The 22,633-nt window shown below is 37.3% G+C and overlaps 1 protein-coding gene across 1 annotated transcript; it reads left to right on the top strand.

Annotated features, from left to right (window-relative positions):
- Window positions 1-3,608: 3,608 nt before the first annotated feature.
- On the top strand, window positions 3,609-21,872 carry nudt3b (nudix (nucleoside diphosphate linked moiety X)-type motif 3b). Its single transcript, XM_062997511.1, has 5 exons — window positions 3,609-3,872; window positions 8,616-8,726; window positions 13,729-13,773; window positions 16,465-16,549; window positions 19,417-21,872. Exons 1-5 carry the CDS (start codon window positions 3,774-3,776, stop codon window positions 19,611-19,613), a joined length of 537 nt encoding a protein of 178 aa, XP_062853581.1. The 5' UTR covers window positions 3,609-3,773; the 3' UTR covers window positions 19,614-21,872.
- Window positions 21,873-22,633: the final 761 nt, after the last annotated feature.

Genomic DNA, 22,633 nt, shown 5'->3' with positions numbered 1-22,633 from the left:
AAGGTAGTGTTACTGACACATTAAAATACCTGAATACTATGAAATAAAAAGTACAATAAAAATCAGTAAAATAAACATAAAAAAGACTTTCAGTGATGTGTAATGTCTGATCTGATTTCTAAGCCAAAAAACATATACTAAACCATTATTTTACATGACCTTGTGACTGTTTCTTAATTAAATAAATACTATAACATTGTCCTGAACAGTTGCAGTGCTCCACACACAGATGTTGGCTTTTGCACCTTTCACTGATAACAGTCTGGGTGGTCCTTTTCATCAAACTCAACATCCATTTTTGCTCAACATGCACTTGTTGCTTTGAGACAGTGTTTACTATAAAAAGCGCTTTACAAATAAATACACCTTAAAACCTTCTGCTAGTCTATTTGACTTAAAGTAGGCTCAATAACTACCCTTAATTTGCTTCAGCTGTGATGTGTAACATGTACATTACCCAGAGATGTGTTTAAATTATGTTGCAAATGTGGTAAAAACTGAGCTGTCACAAAAGCTAAGAAAGGTTCCAAGACCTTAAACAGTCCTAGAGACACCAATAGGAGTACTGTCCAGAGGTTCCAAACTTATGGCACAGCAGCAAACCTGCCTTCAAAAAGACAATGTTTGTTAATTAGGATTTTAACGTCATGTTTTACACTTTGGTTACATTCATGACAGGAACGGTAGTTACTCATTACACAAGGTTCATCAGTTCACAAGGTTATATCGAACACAGTCATGGACAATTTAGTATCTCCAATTCACCTCATTTGCATGTCTTTGGACTGTGGGAGAACACAGACACGGGGAGAACACAGAAAGAACTCGAACCCAGGACCTTCTTGCTGTGAGGCGGCAGTTTTACCCACTTAAAAGACAAAAAAGACAATGAAGAAAACCACTGTGTTAATGCAAAAGGCGTACATTTAAACCCATAATTCTGATGTGTCAGTGCCAAACATAAGAAGATCACTTAACAACCAAAAACTTCCCAAGGCGTGCCACTCTTGACCAGGAACCACAAGAAGGGTTGACTTAAATATGCCAGAAGGACTTTGGAAAGGCATGCAGAGTTCTGGGACACTATGTTCTATAAAGTGACTGTTTGGCCATAACAGCAGTAAGTCTGGCACAAGAAAGGCGTGGCTTATTACTATTCCCACAGTCGAAGTGAGTCTGTGATGTAGGAATAATTATCATCTTCAGAAACTGGCAATCCTGGTCATGTGACTAGCATCATGGATTCACCAATACCAAGACATTTTGAGGAGGAACATTTCACCTTCTGTGGTAAAACCGAACCTTGAATAATTTGACTTTCCACCAAAATTATGATCCAATGCTTCCAAGTCAACCAAGGCTTGGTTAAGGAATCAGTCCAGGAATAATCTGGATTGGCAATTTTAGCCTCCAGATTTAAATCCCATAAAAAATATTTGGTGTAATTTAAAGAAAGCAGTTTTAGCATGAAGCCATCAAATCACAGTGACCTGGAAACTTTTGCTCAGAATGAATGGGAAGAGTCCACAAGAGAGGTATCAGAAGCTTGTTAGCACTTCTGCTTATTGCTCATTAAAGGTTATTAAGGCAAAATGATGTTCCAGCAAGTACTGAGGCTGGGGGGTTGAATAATAGTGCACATGGACACCTGTCAAGAAAAAAAGATTTTTTTTATTTAAACTCATTTTAAACCTGCCTCTGATGGCAGGTTTCTTACAGTTCCATATACTAGACTCTCCTTAATGGGTGGCAAATCTTTTCTGCAGCTCCCAAGCTCTATCCCAAACGCTTCGTGACTGTATGTTTGTTTTCTAAGTCTCTTTTTTAAAACATCCTTTTTCAATCAATTTCTGTCCTTCCTCTGTCCTTCCTTTTTATTGTCCTCTCTCCAGATAACTTATATGATTTACTATACTGCTATTGTAAAGTGACCTTTAGTTTGTGAATAAAACGTATTACTAACATCTCAGCTGTGCTAGTGGTCAGCTAGGTGGCTACACAGACATAGTTGGCTATGTCTGAGCAGGGGAGTGGTGAAGCCATGCGATGGATTGGCGTCCTGTGACATAATTATGAACTTGTCAATATTTCTTGTATATCACTATTTTTTTATGCTGACTGAGACTTTTTTGTATATTTTCATTTAATTCTATACACATCACGTCATGTCTTTTGATCGGGTCCTTTCTGTGTGGAGTTTGCATGTTCTTCCTGTGTCTGCGTGGGTTTCCTCCAGGAGCTCTGGTTTCCTTCCACAGTCCAAAAACATGCAAGTGAGGTGAATTGGAGATACAAAATTGTCCATGACTATCAACCTTTATCTTTGTATTTTTACCACAAAATTTGGTATCGATCCGGATTTCAATACTAATACCGATACTTTTTACTTATAAAAGCAGTTTATTTACTTTCATATAGGGGAGAGCAGTGTGTCATTGTTTATGAGGTAAATGTATCATTAATATGCTATAACCATAAAGTACTTTTATTATTATAATGAACTAAGTCTGAGGTTTGTGTTCAAAAACAATGATATTATAACAAAACATAATGTATCCCTTTCATTGCACTTTTCTGGCTTTTTGTAAAATAAACAAATATATTATCAAAATTAAATTTCTCCCTTTTACTGCACTTCTTTTCTGGCTTAAGGGTGACTCAGTGGGTGGCACTGTCACCTGACAGCAAGAAGGTCCTGGGTTCGATCCCCAGGTGGTGCGGTCCGGGTCCTTTCTGTGTGGTTTGCATGTTCTCCCCATGTCTGCGTGAGTTTACTCCAGTAGCTCCGGTTTCCTCCCACAGTCCAAAGACATGCAAGTGAGGTAAATTGGAGATACAAAATTGTCCATGACTGTGTTCGATATAACCTTGTGAACTAATGAACCTTGTGTAATGAGTAACTACCGTTCCTGACATGAATGTAACCAAAGTGTGTAAAACATGACGTTAAAATCCTGATAAACAAGCAAACAAACTTTTCAGTTTGATCAGAAACAAATATAATAACAAAACTAAATTTCTTCCTTTTACTGCACTTTTTCTGTGGCTTAAAGGTGGCGTTCCTGACATGAATGTAACCAAAGTGTAAAACATGACGTTAAAATCCTAATAAATAATTAAATAAATCTTCTCTGGCTTAAAAATAAAGCACACAAAATTATTACTAAAGAACAAGTGTTTTAAAACTTAAATTCTATTTTTTATTTAATTTCATAATACCAACGTTGGTATCGATACTATCGATATTTAGATCGATCCGCCCACCCCTAGAATAGAGTCCATGAACTCGCCTCTGTTGGTGACCCTAACCAGAATGAAGCTCCAGTAAAAACTGCAGTCCATACTTCAGCCTTTATCTTTGTATTTTTAAATTAGTATTTGTACTTATTTACTGTCACCTTCTCTTACTGTAAACATTTCTAAACCGTCTGCTCTCTCAATGATTCTGGATTTTCCTTTAATTTGTCACCAGTCAGCATATACGCTAGCGCTAGGGGTCCTGGCTATGCTACACGGGACTGATTCTACACGCCGGCTACGTAAAGTCCGTAACGTAAAGCCGTGCACGCCGATGAATTTGCGAACACTGCGTAACGGTTTCAGTAATGGCGTCTATGGCTGAGATGCGCTTGGCTTTGGGAAAATGAAGCGTAGGAGAACTTATTTCTTTTAGTCAAAACGCGGGGTTTCCATTCGTGAACTTTGCGTCCGAGGCTGTGTCACTTACCGGAGGTTCGAGCTTTGATTTTTTGGCTAGCTTTCACCGGGCAGACATGATGAAGCTCAAGTCGAACCAGACTCGCACGTACGATGGAGACGGCTATAAGAAGCGGGCCGCCTGCCTGTGCTTCAGGAGCGAAACGGAGGAGGAGGTGAGCCCGGGGATTCCCACCGCGTACATATAATAGGCCTGCATATGTAACAAAAATCTACTATACTTCAACTAAATATTCCTTATTAATGTTTGTTCTTTAGTTGTGAATTCCAGTTTGGACCGGAATGAGGGAATTCTTAACTGGCACATTATAACAAGCTAACGGTAGCTAACCAAATTACGGTGCGATTGTCAGTGAGAATGCTAAACCACTGAGCATGTCAGCTTGCCTGTTAGTTCAGGTAGTTTGACAGCAGTACACTGGGAAAATAACCCCGGTCCAGTCATGACTTGTTTGGGTTGGTAGTTTGTGTGAAGTAGCTACGCATAAACATTGCTAACCAGGCAGCTGCATAGCTTTCTCATTGCTCAAGCACTGTGCGAGCTAGCTTAGCCAATTAGCTCTACCTTTAGCTATGCAAACGATCGAATCCTGTTATTGTGAGAGTCGAACACTAGTTGATTGGACTGAAGTCTATAAGCAGCTATATGACCGTCGTGATACTCGCAGTCAGGTTTACTATAAAAATATAGACTTTTATATATATTTTTCTTGTTAGTCAGTCACACGTCTGTATATTTAATCGATGATAAACCTATATTTTTACGTGCAGTTCACTTTGTTTAGTCGTTTGGAATTTGGGGCCAGTTAATTCAGCTAATTTTAGTTGATTCCTATAGCAGATTAAAGATAGCACTGCACTTCACTCTAAAAAGTCAAACAAATATATTAAATATCAGAAATAATTTAGCCAAATCATAAAAGGCACAATAAATGATTTCTTTTAGTTATGGACTCTATAAACATTAGGAATATTTTACTACCAGTACTAGTATTACTACTCCTACTACAACATTGATTTAATCTAGTTCAGGGTCAATTTGGGTCCAAAGCCTATTTGGAAGCACTGGTCTCAAAGTGGAGATGCATCCAAAAATGGTACCAGTCTGTCTCAGGGGGGCGGCACGGTGGCTAAGTGGGTAGCACTGTCGCCTCACAGCAAGAAGGTCCTGGGTTCGATCCCCAGGTGGGGCGGTCCGGGTCCTTTCTGTGTGGAGTTTGCATGTTCTCCCCGTGTCTGTGTGGGTTTTCTCCGGGAGCTCCGGTTTCCTTCCACAGTCCAAAGACATGCAAGTGAGGTGAATTGGAGATACAAAATTGTCCATGACTGTGTTTGATATAATTTTGTAAACTGATGATTCTTGTGTAATGAGTAACTACAGTTTGTCATGAATGTAACCAAAGTGTAAAACATGACGTTAAAATCCTAATAAACAAACAAACAAACTGTCTCAGGGCATTAAACACATAAACACTCATTTACTCAGTCACATAGTGCCAGTTCACTCCCAGGTGTGTTTTTATTAAGTGGAATTAATCTCACAACTTGTTATCAAAACTCTCTGATCATTCTCCGATCTGATACACTTACATATTTGGTACTGTAAAATCAAGTCAAACAAATATGAATAAATATCTGAATTAATTTAGCCAAATCATAAAAGGCACGTTAGAGGATTTCTTTTAGTTATGGACCCTATAAACATTGGGAATATTTTACTACCAGTACTAGTATTACTACTCATACTACAACATTGATTTAATCTAGTTTGGATTAACTAACCACTATTCTGTTCAGGGTCATTTAGGGTCCAAAGCACTTTTGGAAGCACTGGTCTCAAAGTGGAAATGCACTCCAGAAACAGTATCAGTCATCTCTGGACATAAAACACATAAACACTTATGTACTCACTCAGTCACATGCAGTGCCAGTTTGAAGTTCACTCCCAGGTGTGTTTTTATTAAGTGGAATTAATCTTACAACTTGTTATCAAAATTCTCTGATCATTCTCTGATCTGATACACTTACATATTTGGTACTGTAAAATCAAGTCAAACAAATATGAATAAATATCTGAATTAATTTAGCCAAATCATAAAAGGCACGATAAAGATTTATGGAAACAAAACAGATTTATGGACCCTATAAACATTAGGAATATTCTACTACCAGTACTAGTATTACTACTCCTACTACTACTAAATTGATTTAATCTAGTTTGGATTAACTAACCACTATCCTGTTCAGGGTCATTTTGGGTTCAAAACCCTTTGGAAGCACTAGTCTTAAAGTGGAAATGCACTCCAGAAGCAGTACCAGTCTATCTCTGGACATAAAACACATACACACTTATTTACTCAGTCACATACAGTTCCAGTTCACTCCCAGGTGTGTGTTTATTAAGTGGGATTAATCTCACATCTTGTTACCAAAACTCTCTGATCATTTTTGATCTGATACACTTACAAATTTGGTACTGTGAATGTATGTGATGACTAGAATAGAATAGAATAAATGCCTTTAGTTGTCACATATACATATACAGATGTACGTACAGTACAATTAAATCCTTTCTTCGCATATCCCAGCTTGTTTTGGAGGTTGGGGTCAGAGCGCAGGGTCTGCCATCATAAGCAGAGAAGCAGAGAGGGTTAAGGGCCCAACAGTGGCTGCATTGCAGAGCTGGTATTCAAACTCTTAACCTTTCAGTTGATAGCCCAAAGCTCTACCCACTAGGCTACCACTGTCCACTACTTCAATAGATCAGCCATCCATTTGATTGTTTGCCTAACCTCTGCCTAGAATCTGTAGGAATATTCAAACCTAATTTTAATTAGAAACATTTTTTAAAGTTCTAAAAATACATTTAAATACATTAAGTAAAATAACAAATGACTATAAACCAACCTGGTTGAAAAAGTATGTTTTAAATACATTTTAGATATTGAATTTTGAAAATATCACTGGACACTGTTTAAGAGTTTAGGTTATGATCTAAATAACATATTTCACTGGCTAAACTGTAAGTGAAGTGGCATTATTGGTCAGATCAGTAAGATCTTTAAGAACTATACTACTTAAGGCTTTAAATGGCATTAGCAGTACTTTGTACTCAGCACAGAATTGAATAGACAGACAGTGTAAACTTAATAAGACTGGAGTGAGATGCTCTGACTTTGTTTTGCCTGTAAGAACAAGCTTAAAATCTCCCACTGTGGGAAATTACTTGACTGACACAAGTTGATCATTGAGACTGTGGAATGTTAAAAGCAAATAGTAGAGAAGTGTTTGGGTGTAGGTATGTGAACTGTCAGTTATATCTGACAGATAGCTGGGGGTAGATGCCTGGTTGGGAAAGCTTCTTCTCTTTTCTCCCTAAAAGTCTAATATCAGTATTTTGGCTTGCTGATGAATGTCAGCTGTTTTAGGTTTGGCTTTAACATCTACACCACAATAATTATTAACTGTTACAAACCTTTTTTGACAGCATACATGAAATTAACTGTACAGAACTGAAGACCTGTTTTTACTTAGGATGTCAACAATTAACCGATAAACCAATAACTGATGAATGTCATAGTTTGATTAATGCTCTTTGTTAAAAAGATAATTTAACAACATTTTGTGCAGCTGTTGCTTAATTTGAACTGAAAGTGGAGCTACAGAAAGTGCGCTGCCATTCTAATCTGAGCAGAAAACCTTCATATTGTGCTTCACATTATTTATTCATATTTATTAGAAGGAATAGTGGTAGCCTAGTGGGTAGGGCTTTGGGCTGTCAACTTAGCCCAAGGTTGAGAGTACGAATCCCAGCTCTGCCATGCAGCAATTGTTGGGCCCTTGAGCAAGGTCCTTAACCCTCTCTTTTCCAGGGGTGCTGTACAATGGGCTCTGACCCCAGCTTCCAAACAAGCTGGGATATGCGAAGAAAGAATTTTGTTGTACTGTACATCTGTCTATGTATATATGACAAATATAGGCATTCTGTTCTTCTATTCTAAATCGCAAACTATAACAGATTTAAATTACAAACAAGTTAGTTGTTTTGGATTTTTGTAAAATGTAATTTTTTACAGCTATGATTTGGATATTTTGCATCATGTCTAAGTGTAAAGGTAAAATTTAATAACTATGCCAATGTTGTCAGTAAAAGCTTTATTATATTGACTGAATCTCTTCATTTGATTAGAGATGTTTAGGTAGCATTACATTTCTGCCATGTTCAGTGTCATTTCTTTTTTACTGAATAAAAAATGGAGATATAAATAAAGATGTAATTTGGTGATGTGTACATATTTTAATAGGAAGTTATAAACATGTCAGTAAGTACAGTTAACCATTATCTAATGACTATCAGCTAAAAGAAATTGGATCTCTAGTTTTTACCCTGTAAAAGGGAGAAGGAAGGATGGTAGAACAGGAATATTTAATTCATAAATAAATATTTGGATTCATAAATATCATGGATAAAAAAAATTCACTTGTTGTGTGAATATGGTTCTTTAATCTGACTAATTAATAGAAAAAAACGTTTCTAAAACTCCAAAAAGTACATTTGCAGTATTTATCAGAGGCGTTTTTCTAATGCAATTTATAATTATAACTGAATACAATTTAAACAATTATGGGTTTAAGAGCCTTGCTCAAGGGCCCAACAGTGACAACCTGGTGTTGAACTGGCAACCTTATGATTACTAGTCCAGTACCATAACTTCTAAGTTATAGTAAAGGATACTTTTACAGTGATTACAGTGACAAATTATATTTGTGACACTTGTATTTGTTGCCTGAGCTTCCTATGTGAATGTACTGATTCACAAGTCTATTTTAATTTAGTGGTGTGGAGTTAAAGCACTGCTTGTACGCAGTTACACTGATGATTCATTTGATTTATTTAGGTGTTGTTGGTGAGTAGTAGCCGGCATCCAGACAAATGGATTGTACCGGGAGGAGGAATGGAGCCAGAGGAGGAGCCCAACGTTGCTGCTGTTCGAGAAGTGTGTGAAGAGGTCAGACACTTTAGATACTTGTGCAATTTTTACTTAGTATACTTTACTCTGTAACATGGCATGTCAATAAGTAATACAATTATGCCATACATATCGATTCATGTTTAATTGAAAGGTTCTTAAAGGAAATCAGTTTTAATAGGATATTATAAAGAAGCAGAAAAATATATACATAAATTGCTAAAGAAACTGGACTAGTGACTTCACTGTTTCTTTATCATGCAGGGGCCAAACTCAATTTTTAGGAGACAATTGGCAGTGGCAGCATAAGCCAGTATGCTAAAAGATGCATGAAAGCATGAAAATAACTGTGATAATTGGTTTGCTTAAAATTGTGAAGTTCACCCCTGCTCTGGCTGCTTTTCAATGCATTGCAAAACAATAAACGTATGCCTTTTTAATGATCTGGCTTTTTTGTTGTTTGAAAGTAGCAAAACTTGACTTCTCCTCTTAAAAATCTTAATGCTTAATAAAAACCCTGTTCATTATATCCACTGTCCATGTTTACTATTTTTTGGCAGGTGTGTAGTGTTTAGTGTAATTTCTATATTGTTACACAACTGTTCTAAGCTGACCCAAATGTTCTGATCATAGCTTCTTGTGATGAGCAGTGATACTCATCACTTATGTGTAGAAGCTGATCACGTTACAGAGGCGTGCTAAAGGGCATTCCACTCAGATTAACCACTGCTCTTTACTCTACACCCTGGCTTGGCTTCAGATAGGCTAAACTTTAGCCACAGGTGAAGTTTTCTTGAGCTCCAGACTATACACTTAATGTCTTTATAAACTAGATGATTTTGCCATAACGAGACTGCATAACGGGTTGTAAAATAGACTTCCAAGCAGCCGATTGTTATTTGATGAGTCAATTTTTCCTCTCTCTCTCTCTCTCTCTCTCTCTCTCTCTCTCTCTCTCTCTCTCTCTCTCTCTCTCTCTCTCTCTCTCTCTCTCTCATGAAGATTTCATATTATCTCTTGTTATTAAGATATGGACAGATTTCAGTCCATAATAATTAATATCTGACTACTGTCCATATGTTTGACTATTTGGAAGGATGTATCAGTCAGTAATCTCGCACAGCCAGCCCCTATCATCCTAACATTTTGGGCTAAAATCTGGATTTAAACTGCGAGTGCAGCCATGTTCACAGTTTTAGTAAAACCTGCCCTTACATTAGTAGATTTAAATCCACAGCATATGCAAAACACAAATTAAAATTAAGGGATTCATAGATTGCCTAACTATTTAGTTTAGTTCTTGTGGATGTGTTTCGGTACACTATAATAGTTTTTGCATCCTTTGTCACTGTTAACAACTACAGCCCAGGCTGAATTTGTGTGGTGGTTTTATTTATTTATTTATTTATTTAGCTCACATGAGCAGGCAATTTATTAGCTGGATCAAAAACGCATCCTATATAGTTCTATATAGTGTGTAAATAAACTATTTTGTTGTTTGCAGTTATCTGATCTATTTGGTCTTCCCTCAATATTTACGTGAGTTAGGGGCGTAAGACCCCTATGAATGCGGAAAACTGCAATTAACTCCAGCCTCCACCCAGCCCTTTATTTCTAGTACAAAACTGACTAGTACAAGTGTAAAGTGTAAGGTACAACCATTATTGGGGCGGCACGGTGGCTAAGTGTGTAGATTTACGTTTACATTTTCTGAATTGTTTTATCCAAAGCGACTTACAGTACTGTGACAGCATATTGTCTGAGCAATTGAGGGTTAAGAGCCTTGCTCAAGGGCCCAACAGTAGCAACCTGGCAGTGGTGGGGCTTGAACCAGTGACCTTCTGATTACTAGTCCAGTACCTTAACTGCTAGGCTACAACTGTCAGTAGCACTGTCTCCTCACAGCAAGAAGGTTCTGGGTTCGATCCCCAGGTGGGGCGGTCCGGGTCCTTTCTGTGTGGAGTTTGCATGTTCTCCCCGTGTCCGCGTGGGTTTTCTTCCGGGTTCTCCGGTTTCCTCCCACAATCCAAAGACATGCAAGTGAGGTGAATTGGAGACACTAAATTTGTCCATGACTGTGTTCAATATAACTTTGTGAACTGATGAACCTTGTGTAATGAGTAACTACCGTTCCTGTCATGAATGTAAAATCTTAATAAACAAACAAACAACCATTATTGTGGTAGAAAAACACAGAGGTGGCACTCTCAAAGCCAGTGTTTAGCCCGCAGTCCTATTGTAAACTAAAACTTTTAGCAAAATGTAGGTATTTATTATACAATTTACTATACATGTATGATAGTAAACAATAAAACAAATTACTAATATGTATGGGTTTTTTTTGCATTTATGATGTTTTTTAACATACATGTTGTCTGCAATTGTCCGCAGTACACATTACCAATAGCCCGCTTTTTAATCATTAACATGGAGTCCCTTTTATTTTTGTGTGCAGTTAAATCATCTAATGTATCCCCAGATGAGTTCACTTTAGTGACTAGATGGCATGCTGGGTCATGTTAAAGCCTCAGGAAATTTAAATCCATAGTGGCTTTTAAATTAATGTTGCTCTAGGCTACACATGTACAAAAGTATAACTTAGCAGTGGCTTTATAGTGTTGTTGTGACCCTAGATTTTCTCTTTTCTTGATGTACATGTTGCTTTATCCTCACCAGTCACAAGGTCAACATTGCTTGTTACTCCTAAGTAGGTTTTATGTTATGAATTTGCTCTCGGGGAAATTGTCTGTCTGAGCAAGCTCGTTATTGAAAGCTGAAAGTTATCTAGTATCTGAATGGTGGTCATTTTGTCCAAATCAATATTGCTTGTATGGATGGTAATTTCTTTTAACCAGTAACCAGGGTGGCCCAGTGACTCGGTGGGTATCACTGTTGCTCACAGCAAGAAGATCCTGGGTTTGATTCCCAGGTGAAGCGGTCCGGGTCCTTTCTGTGTGGAGTTTGCATGGTCTCCCCGTGTCTGTGTGGGTTTCCTCCGGGAGCTCCGGTTTCCTCCCACAGTCCAAAGACAAATTGACAAATTGGAGATACTAAATTGTTCATGACTGTGTTTGACATGAAAAAGACTTGAGCTGATGAATCTTGTGTAACCAGTAACAACCTGTCCTGTCATGAATGTAAGACAAGTGTGTAAAACATGACGTTAAAAACTTAATAAATAAATAACCAATAACCAACAAGCGTAGAGCCTCCCATCAAAATCTAAAACATATAAGCTTCATATCAACAAGTCATATATGCTTTATAGATTAATAAACACTGTATTAAAACACGCATGGCAGTAATGTAGAACAGTATGATAAACATAAACACTGAGCAAAACCCATTCTGGTTTTGTAAATTTGAAACAATTGGTAGCAAACAATTCAGTTTAAACAGTTATTGTATTAAAGCTCATGCTGACAGCGTGAGTTTATTTATTTAATGTACATTTAGATGGAGTATGATGCAAAATATTCACATCATTTTTTTGGAAAAAAACAGCATTTGGTAATTTTAATTCATTTATTGTTTAACATAAATACATGACGTTTTCCTGTTCAGATTAGAATCTCTGAAGTGGGTTTTAAATCTGTGTTCTTGTTATGTACAGACCGTAGCTGCACTCTCAGTTTAATCAAGCATCAGCTGTTGGAAATGAATTGAAGTGACCTTATTACCTGACAGCACTAATCAAACATCAACTTGTCTGTGGGTTATCTGCAACCCAAATTAATCATTAACATGGATAATTGATAGGTTTGTTGTACATTTAGAGTTGAACATGCATTATTTTGCGTAGCAGGCCAGAATCTTGAACAGAAGGATGTCAGACGTACTTAATAGAACATTAAACATTATCAGGTTGTTCTCTTCGTGTTCTCCCCGTGTCTGTGTGGGTTTACTCCGGGTGCTCCGGTTTCCTTCCACAGTCCAAAGACATGCCAGTGAGGTGAATTGGAGACTAAATTGTCCATGACTGTGTTCGATATAACCTTGTGAACTGATGAATCTTGTGTAATGAGTAACTACCGTTCCTGTCATGAATGTAACCAAAAGTGTGAAACGTGACGTTAAAATCCTAATAAACAAACAAAGTTTTCTTTGTCTCGTTAGTAAATCCAGCTGCTGTTTTTAAATTTGTCTTTTTCCATTCCTGTGTTGTACACAGATTGTGACAAGACACTTATAAAATGAGGTTTGATCCAATCAGAGAAACAGTAACACGCTAACAATTGAACTTTATGTCTTTATTGGGCACATTAATTCCTAGCTAAAAGATACCACTTGTAAATACTTGTAATGAATAACTTGTAGAACTGTTTTTAACAGCAATGCCATTTTCTGTGCACAACGTTGAGGAGTTGTTTTGGTGTATCAGACTCTGAGGTCATGCTACAGCATTTTATTGGGGTTCATTTTTTAATTACTTGTTTATTTTGTTTCATTAACTTGCTACATTATTCAACTCAAGCTTTAAGTGTTTACCCATAGACAATTCGTCTTTGTTTATTAAATAACTGCAAGCTAACCAGGCACGAAAGCAACTCTACATCATTATGCACTCGCCAGCTGTGGTGGTTTTTTTTTGTTTTGTTTTGTTTTTGGCACAAAAGCATTGTTACAAAATGTAAGAACACAAGTGTTTTTAAATAATTTTTTCCCTACTGAGCGATTGGCTGGTGGAGTATATCACACTAACCCACTGTTGCTGAGATCCAAACAGACAACGAAGTAATGAATGGATAAATAATGAATAACAAGTATTATTAAATATTTGGGTCCTTAAACGATGACCAGCAGGACTGAATCATTACAACAAGGAGCAGTTCACTTGATCACACGGATAAAATGTCTGTAGCTTCAGATCAGCAGATTATTGCTGAATGTCAAAGTACTTGTGAGGCCGTCACTATTCATCAGATCCAGCTTTCATCACTTGTTCTGTTTAGCTTCACTGCACACCTTGTTTTTCTAGAGTTTCATTTCTGGTAATTTGAGTGTTTAAACCCTCTGCTTGTTTGTGTTTATTTTCTATTAGGCTGGTGTCAAGGGCACTTTAGGAAGACTCGTAGGAATATTTGAGGTGAGTTTCACTAATGACTGTAGTGGAATGATCAAGATTGTTGGTTGGAAATAAATTCTGTTAATGTGCATGTCAGGTCTAAAAACTGAATTGACTAAAATAGTGTAACTTAACCCTAATATGTTAAACTGCTCGCTAATTAATCAAGTATGCAATTAATTATTTATGTTCTGGATTTACTTGTCAGTGATAGGAATAATCGTGCACAACAAATATGTAAATGTATATTTATTCTTTAATTTGTTAATTCTCTTGAACCTTAATTTACCTGATTATTATGTATAAACAAATGTAGAGTTTGATGCCTGCAACACACACAAAAAGTTAGGAGGCGCCCAGGTGGTGCAGCGGGATAATCCGCTAGCGCAGGGGTGTCAAACTCACAGCCCGCCACGTCGTTTTATGTGGCCCGCGAGAGCTTAAACGACGATTGTTGTGATGGTTCGAGTCGTTACAGAGATGTACTTATAATTTAATGGGATACCTGCACCTTTAAGTGGCAACCGGTGGCATCGTAGTCATGGCAACTAACTTTGACCTTCGCTGAGAAGCCATGTGACTTTTACGGCAAAAGAACGCGGATAGTAATGTAAACAATAATAATAAATATAAATAATTATATTGTAATATAATACCAAAGCATCGTCTGTAAGTAGTGGCTTTTATATTCTCAGGTGTTTGTAAATGTTTAGTGAGTATATCACAGCGTTTTAGTTACAAATTTACCGTAATTAAATACAATTGTTACCGTTACTATAGCAATTAGTATCTTTACACAAAATGCTAACTCGTTACCTCTATTTTACGTTTGGTTAAATCTCATATTGTACCAGATGTAACACTTGACTACAGCTGTGTGCTTTTACTGTATTAAGTTCTTTATTGTTTTTATTGTTTGTATTTTTACTTCATTCTGGTGCACACAGTGTATCACACAGCTAGGAAGCAATTAAAACCGACTGTATTCTGAAGGGAGCTGTCTGTCTGTCTGTCTGTCTGTCTGTCTGTCTGTCTAGCTGAGCAAGGGGGATAAACTATTAGTGAGGGCAGAACAATTGTCTTAAAATACGCTCTCAAAATGCAGGCTGATTTTGTGACCTGCAAAGTGACACATCCCGCCAGTAGATGATGTTAAGAAATATTTACACATAATCCCAAAATGTACAAGAAGATAAGTAAGACAATTAAGCAGAAGGAGGAAATTTAATGAAAGTGAAAACAAGTTTGTGCTTCAGGAAGAGAAAACGGTGCGTCTCTTGTGTTATGAGGCCGTGTCTGTGGTAAAGGAGGACAAGATAAATGCAGAATTTAGCCTCCAAGAAAAACAACAGACTGCAATCACAGCAGAATTCGTTACAATCGGCCCTTTGAGGGCCACAATAATGCTGATGTGGCCTTCGGTGAAAATGAGTTCGACACCCCTGCACTAGCGCATCAGCGCTGGGATTCTGAACTGAATTCGAACCTCAGCTCTGCTACCGGTCGACTGGGCGTCCTCTAGCAGGCATAGTGGGCAGTGCCCGCAGCAGACAAAATTGTCCATTAAAGTCTGCTGGGTGGGAAAAAGACCGGACTGAAGAGTGGGTGGGTTCTTCAAAGCTGTGTAAGGACCCTGGTTTGTAGCCCAAGGCGCCTGTACAGAAAGTGGAGGAGCACAGAGATCAGTGCGTGGCTCTCCGCGCGAATACTGGCCTCAAAAAAAGTTGGGAAAGAGGCATGTTGCCTGTTTTATTAAGTGCATGTTTTAATTGTGTGGGAACTGAGGACACTAATTGTTGCAGTTTTGCAAGTGGAGTTTTTGCCCATTCCATGTCTGATTCTCCTTTTAATGATGCCCCATACGTTTTCAATAGTAGACAGATCTTGACTGCAGACAGGCCAGTCAAGCATATGCACTCTGCCTTTGAAGCCACACTGTTGTAGTGGGTGCAGAATGAACCCCGGTATTGTTTTGCTAACTAACCATGGACTCTCCAGGAATTTACCTTGCTTTGACTACAACATATGTGTAATTGTTTACATCTACAAAATGCAATCAAGTTGCTCAGCTAAAACATCAAAATACATTTCTTTGTACTTTTGTTAATTAAATAATTAAAGAATTAACAAATCACACACTTTTACAAAATGTCCCAACTGAAATGTGCAGACACAATTAGCTGCACAGATGCTTTGCTCCAAATTATGCAGAACACTCTTGCACCTCTACTTCAAAGCATGAACTTCTTGATGTCATCTTGCAGATCTCTGCTGCAGGAGCTTTTTGAGGAAGCAACCATTTGACAGCTTTTTGGACAGTGCCTAAGCACCTAATTTGACCTGATTTGTAAACCTGTGTGGTGCAAAGGGGCTTTAAGGCTACATTTGTACATATGTGGTGATGGACAAAGCCTTTAAATGCATTTTAATGTTATTATGAAATTCTATAAATAATAATCATGGATTAAAATAATTAAATGGTGTGGTGAAGCAATAAGTAAGCTTTCCACACAGATTATTTTGGACACAAGTATGTAATTAGTGATCAAGTATTGACTGTGAAAGCCATTATTAACTGCGTCATCAAATAATGGCTTCCCCAGTGTTTAAACATTTTAATATTTTTTGTTGGAAATGTTGATCTTTTTTTTCTCCTTGACTTAAACCTACCTACAGTTCTAACCTACATTGTATCTTTTTGATCATTCTTAGAACCGGGACAGGAAACACAGGACGTATGTGTATGTTCTTATTGTAAAAGAAGTCCTGGAGGACTGGGAGGATTCTGTAAACATTGGTAAGTGTTTAGGTCTGATCTGTAACCAATTAATTGCAACTATTGCTGGTACTTGTATACTACCAATATAATATGTTTTTAGTTTTTATTAGCCATTATGCACCCTATACTCAAAATGCTAAGTAGGGGTGTCCCGGTCCGATCTCAAAGATCGGAATCGGGGCCGATCAAGGCATTTTTTAACTGATCGGTATCGGCTTTACTAGGGCCAATCCTCAGCCCGATCCTTTGTTTTACGTCAGCATGTCCGCTGTGTGGAAATACTTTAAATTGGAAAGTGAAACAAGTCCAACAGTGAAGTAGCAGAGCTTCGTTCATTACTGTAGAATTTTACTATTTATATGGTGTTTGGGTCAAGGATCACTCCGGTTTACAAAACAACGTAGTGATGCACTTGCTTAATAAAGAAATAAATACCCTGTATATTCACAAATTGTCAGGAGCATAACACTTTATTAACTTCTTCTGTTACGGTACCGAATAGCGGACAGCTAGAGTCATCGCGTTAGCCAAGCACACCATTCCATGCACTATGGAAGCCCCAAAGGGTCAAAACACACTCACTTCGTGTAGAAACGTCCATCAAACCATTGTCACAATACAACCACAGAAAAGTTTGTTGCAGTTACAACACGCATACAAGTACGGTGCCTTATAAGAAACAAACCAGATATCATTTAACCAAACGGTCTACAATTACTACCAATTTGATACGGCACCTAAAAAATAAACACTCAGCCGAATACAGCGAGTTTATTATTATATGATGAGAAGAGGAACCGGCTGTCCGCTAACACGGCAGAGATGCTGATTTTCCTCAAAAAGAACCTTCACTTTATTTTGAGTGTTCTAGTTTTACTACTACAATGCTGCACTAAGTTTGTTTACTTTTATTTTGTAAAAATAAAAGAACATTAAGCAATAGCTTGGATGCAGGCAATTTTTTCCTACAGCATTGCAGAGCTATTCAGTTGTTAAACATTGGATGAATTTGAATAACTGTAATGTACTTGAAGTGTGCACTGTGTGAACAGTATTATCTAGTTCTTATCTAGACAATATCTAGAAAATACAAGTATCGGTCTGAGACTCGGTATCGGATCGGGATCAAAATTAATGATCGGGAACAAAAAAACGTGATTGGGACATCCCTAATGCGAATTTACAGTCTACCAGTTCATTTCTGTTAGTTCAGATAGCTGATATCCATCGTGGTTGAAACTGCTAAATAATGCTCTGTAAATGGACAAAGCAATTTACTGTGTTGGCTCATGTGTAAATATAGCCAACACATTTTACAGGGTAAAACATGCACTAAGCTGAGTGAGTTAACACTATAAGCAACCTCGTAATTGTGATGTCTGGAGTAATTGCTACACCTCAAGATCCTGTTATGGCGCTCAGGTGGCGCACCATTGCAGTGTTTGAACTCGCAAGTTTTAATTGGCTTTTAATTGTGTTTATCTAAACACCCGTCAATGTTGGAACAAGGTAAGGTTCGACTCAACAGTAAGGACTTTCTTTACTTCTGCGATATGTGATCTTCAGAACTTCAGCTCTGTGTGGGATTCCAACACTGGCAGGTGATAAATAGTGGCCACGGATTGGACACGTGTTGGAAGGGGCATGTGGTGATCCATCTCCCCTTGATCAGATCAGGGTTTGGAATCGGGAACTGGAAAAGGTTCTGTTATACAGATTTTATATACATACAGAGGGTACAGCCATTTAAAAAATGTACACAACTTGGATTAAATTAATTAAAATGTAAAAATATTCAATAATAATTCACAACCCCACAAAAAAAATTAAATGCGAAGTACATCCCCTATCATTAAATAAAAAGCAGATGGATAAAAGGCTTTAGAACAATCTTAAGCCTTTTAAACATCATTGTCCCATTTATTTTAAGTCATTTTTATCTTTTACCACTTCTATATCCTGATCAGGGTTGCTGTGGGCATAATGCACTAACACACTTCGGACAGGACGCCAATCAATCTCGGGGCTCGGCCATATCCCCCTCAGACACAGCTAATCATGTCTGTATGTTGATGCCCAACCAGCTAATAGCTGAGTTCAAACCCTGGATTTGCCACCCAAGTGCACCACATTTATTGTATATGTAATTGTTGTAACTGTGTATTTAACTCTTTAATGGTCTGCTTAACCATTTTTTGAGCTTACTTGAGTCTAAATACCTGGATATAAATAAGCTGTATTTAAATAATCTTGTTTGGGCCATATTTACTCCTTGGTTGACGAGTGTTAAACTTTAAAAATATCGGTAGATGGTTTTAAGGAAACAGCCTTTCTAACTTATATGCCAATCAATGAAGGTTGTATCATTTTGTGATTATCTCAACTGTTTGGTAGAGGCTCATTAAAAATACTGTGTGCACTAATTGTTTGTAGTTGGTATAGTCCCAAGAAAGAAATGCAAATTAGTAATTTTTTAAACATTATTTTCTTGGAGGGACCCATAAAGGGTTAAGATGGTATTAAGTATTAAAATATTTCAGCAAAAATGTCATACTAGGTTACCAGTGTAAACAGATGTATGCTTTATGGTAATAATGTAAACCAGGGCTGTCCAGCATTACCCTCAAAGGAATCGGTGTGGCTGCAGCTTTTCATACAAATAACGTTTGATTATACCTCTAAAACGGTGGACAGTGTATTTGGCTTAAAGTGGCCAGCACCAAGCAATTAAAATACCAGGATTAGCTTGTACGCTTCTATTGTTACATTAAAAACCGTAATTAAAAAGCAGGATATGTCTTGTGTAATGAAAATGTAATGTTATCATGTGACGGCGTGAAGTGAGCAGTCTCGCTAACAGCACATGCATCCTCTTCTGTTGACAGGGAGAAAAAGGGAATGGTTTAAAATAGACGATGCCATACAAGTGTTGCAGTGTCACAAGCCTGTTCAGGCCACCTACTTCGGGGCTCTACAAGATAGCTGCCTGACCAGCAATGGCACGCCTCTAGTGGCCACGATAGGCGGAGACCTCTCACCCACCTACAACATTAATCAGAGCTCCGTTTCTGACATCAGATAACTAATACACAACACTGACACTCCGGATGCTTCCCCCACCACTCTTGCTCTTATTCTTTCAGTATTTTTTTCTCCCTCCCTTTCTCTCTCTCTCTCACTCTCTTTCTCTCTATATCTCTATCTATCTATCTCTCTTTCAATCTGGCTTTCTCTTTACCTTTTCTCTTATAAACAAATGGTTTGCCTTGCCAATCTTTTTTTTGAGCGCCAGAAAAATGGCACAAACTTGACAGTGTTTGGTAAATATTCAAAAAGTTTTGTAAATGTAAATTTAATGTTAATGTCTCTCTTTACTCTATTTTCTCCTCCCCTTACAAATGGACAATTGCATGAAATTCCCACCTGGTCATTTTCCCTTTAGTGCCCTCTACGTGACCCAAGTGTGTGGTTAAATGAATGCAAGAACTACTTTTTATTGTTGTGATGTAAATACATGTAGCCTAGTGCTTTCGCTTCAGGCTTTCAATATTTTTTACGCATTTATTTTTTTCTGGGCGTGAGAGCAAGCGAGCATGCAAATTTGTGAGTGATTGTGTGTATGTATGATTTCGGGACACTTACACCCCGCCCCTTGCCCAACCCCAGTTGAGAAGGAGCCGCTTATCTGCCTAAATGGATAGAAATATAAGAAGTCAGTCCTTTTGCATGAGCACTGATATTTATTCGTCTTACAGTGTTGAATGATCTGCTGAATGTTCAACATGTATTTGGGGGTCAGTAGTTTTTTTGAGTGGTCTTTTTCCCCTCATTTTTGCCTCTTTTGCCAAATGTTATGGGCTAAAAAAATACATACTTAAATTTATTACATTTTTCCCCCGATAAAATAAAAGTATTTACATGGAATAGCCCAAAAATGAAAACAAGGTTACCCAAGGGTGGACAAATCGAAATCTTAAAAATCTAGTCATTGGATAACTGAATCCTCTAATATGCACACCCATGATTTAATTTGTCCAAAAACAGATTAAAATACGAATGTAGAGTTAGCTCATAAACGGTGGCTGTTGGTTAAGTAAAAATCGAATAAAATTAAAAACCATAACGAGATAATCGAATAGGCTTAATATGGCTTATACATGTTTTAATAGTGATTGCTTAATAATCTCAATAACAATCGTAAATTAATGTTTTTCTCTCATCTTACATTGCACATTGACCACTTCATAAATCATTTAGATTTTGGTCTTCAAATGATTAAACTCAATCAGGTGAGTCTCTTGCATGCCTAATAAACCTGATGCCTAATTGGTCATTTGTGGTACTCTATACTGACACACATTTCAAACTCAGGGAACAGAGCACTCATATATAAACACATAATGCCCAGTGATATTTAAGAAAATAGGAAATCTTATGATAAATCTTATGATTTCTTTATTATTATTACAAATGTATGTGAGAGTCAAGTGGCCAATTTAATGAGAGATCAAATATCAAGCACTGCCTGGAAATGAGAGTATTGAAGTACATGAACCAAGTATGGAAAATACACATTAAATTCAGATAAGTTGGGACAGTATGTAACACCTGTATTCATTTAAAAATAGTAAAAAAAAAAAAAAAAATGTCAAATGTATTGACAATATAGTTTCGCCATTTCTTAGTTTTTTTGTCTTTTTTTTTTTTTGTAAATATATGCTACTTCCACTTTTATTGCCTGCAATACATTGCCAAAAATTTGGGACAGGATCATTTTAACGTATCACATTACAGTTTTTTAATGTTGAAATTAACATGTATGATGTCTAGCAGGAAGCATGTTATATTATTCATGGTAATGGTTCCCCAACAGACGTTTGAGTCACCCAGAGAAGCCAAGAAGAGTTCACGCCATGTCTAGATGTTTTTGACATTTGACTACTATATTATGCACAGTTGCAGTCAAAACACATTGCGTTTGTAATTGGGGTGGCACGCTGGCTCAGTAGGTAGCACTGTCACCTCACAGCAAGAAGGTCCTGGGATCGATCCCCAGGTGCGGTGGTCCGGGTCCTTTCTGTGTGGAGTTTGCATGTTCTCCCCGTGTCCGCATAGGTTTCCTCCGGGTGCTCCGGTTTCTTCCCACAGTCCAAAGACATGCAAGTGAGGGGAATTGGAGATACAAAATTGTCCATGACTGTTTGATATAACCTTGTGAACTGATGAATCTTGTGTAATGAGTAACTACCGTTCCTGTCATGAATGTAACCAAAGTGTAAAACATGACGTTAAAATCCTAATAAACAAACAATAAACAAACATTTGTCATTGCAGTGACGAACAGCGTTTAACAATGATTTGTCAACATTAACAATTACTGCTATCCATTATAGGAAGCATTCTGTTTTTAATGCAGTGCTATCTGAGTGATCAACGGTCATGGCCAGTCAGTGGTAATTGTCCAACTTGTCCTTTATGCACCAAAATGTATCTAAATTGTATTGAATCTTTTGATTATCTGCACTGTAGATGGTAAAATATGTACAATCCTTGCAATCATTCTATGAGGAAGGTTCTTTTTTGACATTATTTACTGATTAGACTTTTTCTTGAATGCTTTATATGTACCCAAGCATGATTGCCCAGACGTTGTACCCAGTCTTACCCTCTCACAACTTTTGGAATGTTGCAGACAACTACAAAATTTGTGCATATTTACATAAAAGTTGACGTGAAACATAAAAGTCTTTCCACAGTTTTAATTTTAATGAAATTTACATTTACAAATTACTATTTTTATTTGTATTTTACATACTGTTTCAACTTTTCTAGAATTTAATATGAAAACAGTGCTTATTTGGGAAATCCAGATGATGAGCATGTTTATAAATCCAGATGATGATTTTTTTCTTGTTTATTAGGGGGAAAATAAAATAGTTGATAGTATGCTTACTGAATCTAAGATCTTAGTAACAATACCCAGACCCGCCCAGACTAGTCATTTGTTCACCCTTGACTACCAGTTAATCCTAACAACCAAGTTCTACCAACAGCTATTTGTTTGTTAGCATTTCTGCTGGCAATAAAACCACACCCATTGTC

The sequence above is a fragment of the Trichomycterus rosablanca genome, chromosome 6 (assembly GCF_030014385.1).
Source record: "Trichomycterus rosablanca isolate fTriRos1 chromosome 6, fTriRos1.hap1, whole genome shotgun sequence".
Classification (NCBI taxonomy): Eukaryota; Metazoa; Chordata; class Actinopteri; order Siluriformes; family Trichomycteridae; genus Trichomycterus; species Trichomycterus rosablanca.
Note: the sequence above shows the minus strand (reverse complement) of the source record. Positions and strands in the feature narration are given on the sequence as shown.